The 9,059-nt window shown below is 39.9% G+C and overlaps 1 protein-coding gene across 2 annotated transcripts; it reads right to left on the bottom strand.

Moving 5' to 3' along the window:
• Positions 1–306: 306 nt before the first annotated feature.
• LOC133484998 (protein sidekick-1-like) lies at positions 307–8,488 on the bottom strand. 2 transcript variants are annotated; one of them, XM_061788278.1, is made up of 14 exons: positions 8,291–8,485; positions 7,882–8,220; positions 4,673–4,801; positions 4,422–4,589; positions 4,253–4,323; positions 3,424–3,670; positions 2,476–2,559; positions 2,043–2,117; positions 1,797–1,925; positions 1,513–1,677; positions 1,118–1,167; positions 786–891; positions 678–708; positions 307–584 (listed from the first exon to the last, which is right to left on the bottom strand). In XM_061788278.1, exons 1-14 carry the CDS (start codon positions 8,346–8,348, stop codon positions 527–529), a joined length of 1,710 nt encoding a protein of 569 aa, XP_061644262.1. In that variant the 5' UTR covers positions 8,349–8,485; the 3' UTR covers positions 307–526. The 2 variants fall into 2 exon arrangements, with proteins under 2 accessions (XP_061644262.1, XP_061644263.1); XM_061788279.1 differs by lacking the exons at positions 307–584; positions 678–708 and having other exon boundaries at positions 853–969; positions 8,291–8,488.
• Positions 8,489–9,059: the final 571 nt, after the last annotated feature.

Below are 9,059 nucleotides of genomic sequence, written 5' to 3' on the forward strand. Positions count from 1 at the left end.
ACATGTGGGTATTAACTTTGTTGGTACCCTGCTTTTGGGAAATTACAAATGTGTTGTTGCAAAATTTGGAAACCAATGTTGAACTTTTTGGGCCATATATCCAAAAGGTATTTTCCTGAACACAGCTGCATCCTAGTTGAAAGAGGCTCTGCTCACTTGTGGAACCACATTTCAGGTGTTTATTTTTTTCTGTACTTCCCTTCTGGAAAAAAGTCAACAACAAAAAGTTGTTGGCTCAATGTTCTTTTCTTTGTATGTCTCACTTTTTAAATCCCATATTTCTGACATTGAAGTCGAAAGGCTAAATTTACACGTTTTTACATTTTTATTCCATTATGGAGGTATACACAGGCAAGATCATTAAAAAAAAAATAAACAAATAAAAAAAGTCAGTGCCCAAATACTGTATTTTTGGATCTAACTGTATGAGGACACGCCAGTGCTGTCCATACAACATGATGTACAGTTCAGGTCTTTAGCTGTTTTCATGTTGACATATTTGTGACGTCCAGTAAAGAAGCATGTCTCACAGCTCTTGCATGGACTCAGAGCCTCTGTAAAGTATTGCTCCTCGGCTCAGCCACCTGTGGAGGACGACGCATTTGATCCAGTCAAAAAAATAATAATAATAAAAAATGGGAAATACATTTAAAAAGTGTCAAGGTGCAGAAACTCACAGGCTAATGTTGCCTTTTTGCCCTTTGAACCCTGTGAAGGCACACACGGGGACAGTTCAACAAAAGGAGCTTGACTCAGCTGAACCATCACTTATTTAGCATACTCACGTCGCAGGTGCCATATAGTCGCTATGGCAACGATCGACATAATCACCAGCACAAGTGGAACAACGATAGCAACAAGGTGACCACTTCCCCCCTCCTCAGAGCTTGTCTAGAATTCAAACGTTCATGTTTAAAGGAAAAGGGGGGGGGGGGAAACATCTTGCAGGCCTTCGCTCCTTTTTGTCCTCTAGGGGGCAAAATAGTGTCACTGCACTTTCATGCAGGTCAGCAAATCATTTTAGTTCAAGTTTGAAAGATAGTGGGCAACAATATAAAAAACAGGTTTCGTCCCTAACATCACACAGTGTAACAAATAAACGTTGTTTCTTACTTACTGCAGCATGAGTATTAATGGTTGTGGTTGTTGAGAAAACATCCTGCTGACCTGTGCAAGCCACACACACACACACAAAAAAAAAAATTACCGAGCATGTTATGGGATTAAAGATGCATTGTTATGACAATAAAGTCATATATTTTTGGAGCGAAACAAAAAAATTGAATAAAAATACGTTGTGATAGGAAAGTTTGCGATTAAACATTTTTGTTCATTCAATTTTGACAAAACTTTTTTCTGATAATGTCTTTTTCTTGAAAAAATACAACTTCATTCTCATACCATTACAGCTTTTTCTCAGAATACAACAAGGAGTAAGCAGTAGTTTTCCTTTTGAGAGATAAACTGTTATTCAAGGTGGGTAATATTGTCCGGAAAACGTCGCACTGTCACCTGTGTCTCCAGTTGTGAAGGTAAGGATGTTGCTGGCTTTACTAGTACCCAGACTGCTCTTTGCAAACATGCGGATGTTGTACACGGAGGGATTTATCTCTATGATGGTGGCCTCTCTCTGGTTTGGGCTGAAGTCCACTACTGTCTTCTCAAAATCCCACGAGCCTGTAGTTGTTGGAACAACAGTCAATTTTGCACTGAATGGACAACAAAGGTCCGTATTATTTTATAGAGACGGAGCTTTGTTTGAACGATTCCACTGATTATACTGTTCTGTATCTTACCATTCAATGCTTTATACTCAAGGAAATATCCAGAAATGGGGGCATCTCCTTCAAACCCAGGAGTCCAGGAGAAAGAAACTGTGTTGCCGTTGACCTCCTTCAACTCAACAACAGGTGGGTCCGGAGGCACTGAGTAAGACACAGGTGGCCAAAAACACATTTTTAGCATGGAAAGCAAATATCCTGGATGTTCATGAATTCTATTTACTTCATAGAAGAAAAAGAACATAACACGCTGTGGCCTACCTGAGGAAAAACCTGGAGTGCTTTGTTCCCATGCTGTGCTGGCAATAACCACCTCAACTGCTGGAGTTGTGAGATCTGTGAAGACAAAAGAGAAGGAGACAAGCTGTAGGTTTCCACAAAAAAAAAAAAAGAATATTTAACTGCAAGGCATGCTTGGAAATACTTGGGACATTTAACCACAGAAAAGTATTGTAGCACAATACAAGACTTTTTTCTCTCTTTTAACTTTTGTGACTATGGTCATTATCAAAACTATTCCATTCGTAACATTGATAAACTAGAATAAAATATATTACTTTTCATCGTTACTTTTCTTTCTAGTCGCATGGAAGAAATTGCATTGTCAATTCTTTACACTTTATATGATTATTTATTGATGATTGTTTATTTTTAGCCTGACTGAGTGTGTGTCATTAATGCCTGACTTGAGTACCTGAGATGAACCTTGTGGTCTCTGACATCGGCCATGTAACGGTGAAGAGCGTGTTGATTGTTGCCTCGGTCGAAGTTTGGAGAACTGAACACAAAAAAAAGAAGAAGAAGAAGAAGAAGAATGTAAATCAAGTCAATTAATGGCATTTCAAAAGTGAGGGAATTTGTTGAAGTCATGGGGTGCTGTACAAAAGTCCATATACTTTATTAAATCGTAGGAAAGCTACACAGTACAATTTGGCAAGGATATCGCTTCACTTCCATTACATCCTTGTTTTTGGGAAACAGGAGACAAATTGAAATTGTTGTGCAATTTGTAAATGTATTTCCTTAATAGTGTGATTTTTATGATAAGTTACATGTCAAGCATGATTTTAGGAATAACATACAGGAGGTAAAACTATATTATGTATAATTTTTTTAATTGTGTCTGTTTGATTTAAATAGAGTTGGATAAATCATCCAGGTGCATCTAAAAAAAGGTTTTCATTTCAGTAGTTCAATTTTAAAAAGTGAAACTCATATACAGTACGTATAATACAGATTCTTTACAGTGCATATTCATTACATTCCAAATTCAATAAACACAATTCCTGCCTAATTTCTATACAGTATCATAAATCATTTGAGTGATTCTAATCTAATATTCTAATTTCTTGAAATGGTTAATTTGGGGGTTTGTTAGCTGTAAACTGTAATTATCAAAATTCTAAAAAAGAAAAATCAATAAAATGAAATATTTCACTTTGCGTGTAGTGAGTCTGTATAATATGAGCTTCACTTTTTGAATTGAACTACTGAACTACAAATTAAGTTTGCCACAACATTCTAATTTATTGCGACAAACCTGTACGAAGTCATAGAATTGCAAAAATGGAATGATGGATTTACTGTAGACTTTTGCACAATACTATACAGTTATGTTCTTGAATTAAATTCTATAACTCACGCTCATCCAAGGTGGAGCAGAGGAGTGCACTCGAGGCAGGTCCTATGCCTGCGTTGGTCTTGGCCTGTATGAGCACACTGTACTGGGTGGAGGGCCTCAATCCACTTAAGATGAGGCTCTCTTGTGACTGTGTGGCTGTGACACTTTGGTGGTGCCACTGTTTGAAGTGTCTGCCAACAGGGTCATACTCTATGTATCGGATGCTGTAACTGCGTAGAATCCCATTTCTCAGGTCCGCCCGAGGAGGCTATAGCGACACGATCATTATCATTTCAACACTTTTCCATATTTAATGGCCATACAGGATAGTTTCAAGAAAGATTCCACAACACAGTAACACTCTACTGCCTAAACGTTTGTTAAGTGGGAGTATAACTGAATATTATTTGTATTTGCATTACTTTTCTGCTATTTCAATCACTATTATTAAACAACCATCACAATTGTATTATTTTATCAATATTAAAATAATATGGCAGGTCACAACACACCGTCGTGGAACGCAAACACGTCGACAACCCGCTGAAGAGGACTCAGGTACAAGATATCGCCAAGGACCAATCAGAGCGATCCTGTTTTCCATATTTAAATGCATATCAACTATCCAATCAGAGCAAAGCTTATAAACATATTGAATATTAATAAGAAATCCATCCGCCTCAAATTGCAGGCATAAAAGATAAACTACAATAGCTTGAAAAAGGCATCCTAGATATTTTTATCCCCAAATTATCTTGCAAACCCGATAAAAGGACATCAAAAATATTTTTGTTTGGGAATGATGACCTTTAATAAACTAACCATGTGATAACCAGAAGTTCAACATTACCTTCCAAGACACTCTGATGCTTGTAGACGAGGTCGCTTGGAGACGCATATCCAGTGGTGGACCTTCTGGTGCTGAGCAGCGAACAAAACAAAAAAAAGAACAACAGTAACATAAAATGCTACAAAATCTCAGATGAATGAAAAATATTCACAAGAAATTTTTACTTTACCTGCTTCTTTTGTGGCAACTGTGAGAACATTACTGGCGTTACTCATGCCCTGACTATTGATTGCAAACATGCGGAGGTTGTAATACTTTGCCGGTCGCAAGTCCACCAGAGTGACCTGAGTCAGGTTTGGATTTGATATGTGAGTTATCACTGCAGCATCCCATAGTGCTGTGTGGGAGATAAAAATGGAAGCATGAAACAAGACGATGTTCTAACCATATTTCTGGATATGATTCGGAGTGTTGTCACACCCTCTTTGCTCTTGATGTCAATCTCGTAGGACTTGATGGGCCTTCCACCGTCAAACACATGCGACCAGCGAATGGTGACAGTTCTGTCCCTCACCTCCCGCATCTCCACCTTGAGAGCATCAGGGCAGGCTAAAGAGGTAGAAATGCTATGAAGTACACAGGGAAGAGTTACAATGAACTGCAGCTTCTACCAGCTGGTGAGATACTGTACATGCTGCATACTGAACTGATCACCATTGCAACCACAAGCTGATACTGCGGCATTGTTGCCGCACAGCAAGAAGGTACCCTGTTAGATTTTGACTTCAAGCATGTATGTTAGGGTTCATTTCCTGCCATTTCTCTTGACCAAGGTACAGTGGGTTGGGAACGTTTTCAGACCCCCTTCAATTTTTCACTCTTTGTTATATTGCAGCCATTTGTTAAAATCATTGAAGTTCCTTTTTTTCCTCATTAATGTACACACAGCACCCCATATTGACAGAACATTTTTTAATTGTTGACATTTTTGCATATTTATTAAAAAATAAAAACTGAAATATCACACAGCCATAAGTATTCAGACCCTTTGCTGTGACACTCATATATTTAACTCGGGTGCTGTCCATTTCTTCTGATCATCCTTAAGATGGTTCTACACCTTCATTGGAGTCCAGCTGTGTTTGATTATACTGATTGCACTTGATTAGTAAAGCCACACACCTGTCTATATAAGACCTTACAGCTCAGTGCATGTCAGAGCAAGTGAGAATCATGGGGTCAAAGGAACTGCCTGAAGAGACAGAATTGTGGCAGGGCACAGATCTGGCCAAGGTTACAAAAAAATTTCTGCTGCACTTAAGGTTCCTAAGAGCACAGTGGCCTCCATAATCCTGAAATGGAAGACGTTTGGGACGACCGGAACCCTTCCTAGAGCTGGCCGTCCGGTCAAACTGAGCAATTGGGGGAGAAGAGCCTTGGTGAGAGAGGTGAAGAAGAACCCAAAGATCACTGTGGCTGAGGTCCAGAGATGGAGTCGGGAGATGGGAGAAAGTTCTAGAAAGACAACCATCACTGCAGCCCTCCACCAGTCGGGGCTTTATGGCAGAGTGGCCCGACGGAAGCCTCTGCTCAGTGTAAAACACATGAAAGCCCACATCGAGTTTGCTAAAAAAAAAAAAAAAAAATCACCTGACGGACTCCAAGATGGTGAGAAATAACATTCTCTGGTCTGATGAGACCAAGATAGAAATTGTTAGCCTTAATTCTAAGTGGCATGTGTGGAGAAAACCAGGCACTGCTCATCACCTGTCCAATACAGTCCCAACAGTGAAGCATGGTGGTGGCAGCATCATGCTGTGGGTGTGTTTTTCAGCTGCAGGGACAGGGAGAATGGTTGCAATTGAAGAAAAGATGAATGCGGCCAAGTATAGGGATATCCTGGAGAAAAACCTTCTCCAGATTGCTCAGAACCTCAGACTGGGGCCAAAGGTTCACCTTCCAAAGAAAGAATGACCCTGAGCACACAGCTAAAACAACGAAGAAGTTGCTTCAGAACAACTCCGTGACTGTTGTTGAATGGCCCACCCAGAGCCCTGACTTAAACCCAATTGAGCATCTCTGGAAAGACCTGAAAATGGCCGCCCACCAACGTTCACCATCCAACCTGACAGAACTGGAAAGGATCTGCAAGGAGGAATGGCAGAAGATCCCCAAATCCAGGTGTGAAAAATCATTCCCAAAACGACTCATGGCTGTATTAGCTCAAAATGGTGCTTCTACTAAATACTGAGAAAAGGGTCTGAATATTTATGGCTGTGTGATATTTAAATATTTCTATTTTAATAAATCTGCAAAACTTTCAACAATTCCGTTTTTTTTTTCTGTCAATATGGAGTGCTGTGTGTACATTAATGTGGAAAAAAATCAACTTCAATGATTTTAGCAAATGGCTGTAAAATATTTAAGGGGGTCTGAATACTTTCCGTACCCACTGTACTTCTCAAGGATGTTAAAAGCCGGTGGTGGGAAGTAACTGAGTACAAATACTTAATTCCTGTACTTAAGTAGATTTTTCGGCTATCCGTACTTTACTTGAGTATTAGATTTTCTGACAACTTTTTACTTTGGCTCTCAACATTAAGTGATATCCGTAATTTCCACTCTTTGTCAAAATAAGGCTATTTAATACACAACATTAAAAAATACGTAAATAGAGAGCGGTAAAGTCAATCGTGTTTGAGGTATTTAGGACTCAGGGGGCAAAAAAACAACAACAACAAAAACGGGGACAACAGCGACATAAAGGATTGTGAACCAGGGAGCATTTGTGACAATGACTCGACACACACGGAGAAGCAAGATATTTCCCAGCCACGGCCTTATTCAAGAGAATTGTTTGATGAGATCAGCTACAAGAATGATTCATGATGAATATGTTTTGTCCCACCCTAAAGGTATCAGCTTCTGTGGTTCAAAATCTTCCTAATCTAAAAAATATGTATATTGAGGTAATTTTGCAAATTTTGTTAATCAGTTCACAACATTAGCAAAGCTATCGGAACACTTAGTTTTGATCGTGTTTCCAGTGATTGTTTTAGCACAATGCAAGTTGCTAAAAGAAGGAAACTATTATGTGTGCAGAGATGTTTTTTCATTTCATTGTTATGTCATGTTATCAACACAGGTATTGTATATAATTGACCGTCAAAAAATAAAACGTTTTAAACATTTTTACTCGTGTACTTCAATACATTACAGAGTGTGTACTTTTTTACTTTTACTCAAGTAAAGGATTTGAACCATAATGTATTGAATATCGTGTGATTAATGTTTCCCCCTTGTCATCCTGGAATGGGATTCCACCATCTGTGAGCCCTTCCCAAGGTTTCTTCCTTCCCCCCCATATGGGTTTTCTCGCTTGTTTTTTACTTGCCTGGATGTGAGGTTTAGACCAGGGGATTTCGTTGATGTTTGTAAACTGGGCTTGTGAAGCTTTTCAAGACTCTTTTGTGATTAAGGGCTAAATACACTTGACTTGAATCAGTACTTCTACTTTTACTACTCTATTTATTGATTTACAATTTTTATCTGTACTTCCACTAATCAGCGTGTGAGTATTTTTACCACTTCACCTCATTATTTGTAGATGACAATGAAGGCAACCAAGAATTGAGGCGCTGAAAAACAGCAACCCTGGAGGAGAGCATACAATGTATTTTGGGTCTCACCTGGTACCACCGTCAGGGTCACCCGATGTTTGCGATCGTTGAACCAGCCTGGGATTTCCACACGGCAGCCGTACACACCCCGGTCGCTCTCCACAACCTGTCTGATGGTCAGCGACACATCGCCCTCCTCGATGTTACCCATGAGCAGGTAGCGCTCGGATAGTCTGCTGGTGACCGATGTTCCGTCCGTCTTGATGACTTCATTGGCACAGCCACTGTTAGGGATAGGCCCTCGACCCCAGCACACCGACAGCTTGCCGTAGTAGCGAGCATCGTACTTGCACGTTAAAGTAATGTCTGCACCAACTTTAACTTCGAGGCTTACTGTGAAGCTGCATCCTGCAAAAGCAGAAAAGAGGGTCAAATCTTCTAAACACACACCAGTGCTGATGGTCCAGTAAGCTCTTACCTAGCAGAAGGCAGAGGCTGCAACACCAACTGAAGTATTTACTGACAAAGTAAGTCATGTTAAGATCAGCTCAGCGAGGAGCTTCATTCACCTGCTGTTGGGTATCAAACTGGACCATGAAGAGGTCTCAGCTTTGACAAGTTTCCAAGTCACATGATGGTATCCTCGAAGTGCTCACACAAACAGTTCTGCAGGCCAAGGTGGAATGTGGAAGAGGTCTGCTTCCTTCTTTGCGGTTTTGGTTCCTTCTCCTTCAAGTGGTAAACATTTTCATTTTGATGAATAGACAGAAACGAGCTAATCGACAAACTTTGAACAGCTAATGTGGTTGACTGTCATCGGTGGTAACGAATGAGGTTGCCCCAACTCAGAGATCAATCAGTCCTTTGGAAATATGAGTTACAAATTGGAGCAATGCAGTGGCTGCCCTGTGGCTGCTTATTCATCTTGAAAAGGCCATTTGATGCTTTCTGGAAAGTAACTCTGAAAGTGTATATTGGATGAAAAAAATTTTACTTCATTTGTACAAGAAATTACACAACTCACATAAGAAATAACTAACTAAATATAGAGAGAGAGAGAGAGAGAGAGAGAGAGAGAGAGAGAGAGAGAGAGAGAGAGAGAGAGAGAGAGAGAGAGAGATAGATATATATATATATTTATTTAGTTAGTATAATTATACCAGCAACCAGTACAGGCGGCTGGTGGGCACGGTAGCCCACTGGTTAGTAGCCGATAGTCAAAGGTAGCCGACTGCTTGGCACATCTG

Source organism: Phyllopteryx taeniolatus, chromosome 10 (genome assembly GCF_024500385.1).
Source record: "Phyllopteryx taeniolatus isolate TA_2022b chromosome 10, UOR_Ptae_1.2, whole genome shotgun sequence".
NCBI lineage: Eukaryota > Metazoa > Chordata > Actinopteri > Syngnathiformes > Syngnathidae > Phyllopteryx > Phyllopteryx taeniolatus.

What these genes read in the sequence shown, in the direction of transcription:
- LOC133484998 (XM_061788278.1), bottom strand. Translation starts at nt 8,348, where the DNA reads ATGACTTACTTTGTCAGTAAATACTTCAGTTGGTGTTGCAGCCTCTGC. An exon ending in GACTATATGGCACCTGCGAC is followed by an intron (nt 709 to 785) that starts GTGAGTATGCTA and finishes GTGCCTTCACAG; the next exon opens with GGTTCAAAGGGCAAAAAGGC. An exon ending in CAAAAAGGCAACATTAGCCT is followed by an intron (nt 585 to 677) that starts GTGAGTTTCTGC and finishes CGTCCTCCACAG; the next exon opens with GTGGCTGAGCCGAGGAGCAA.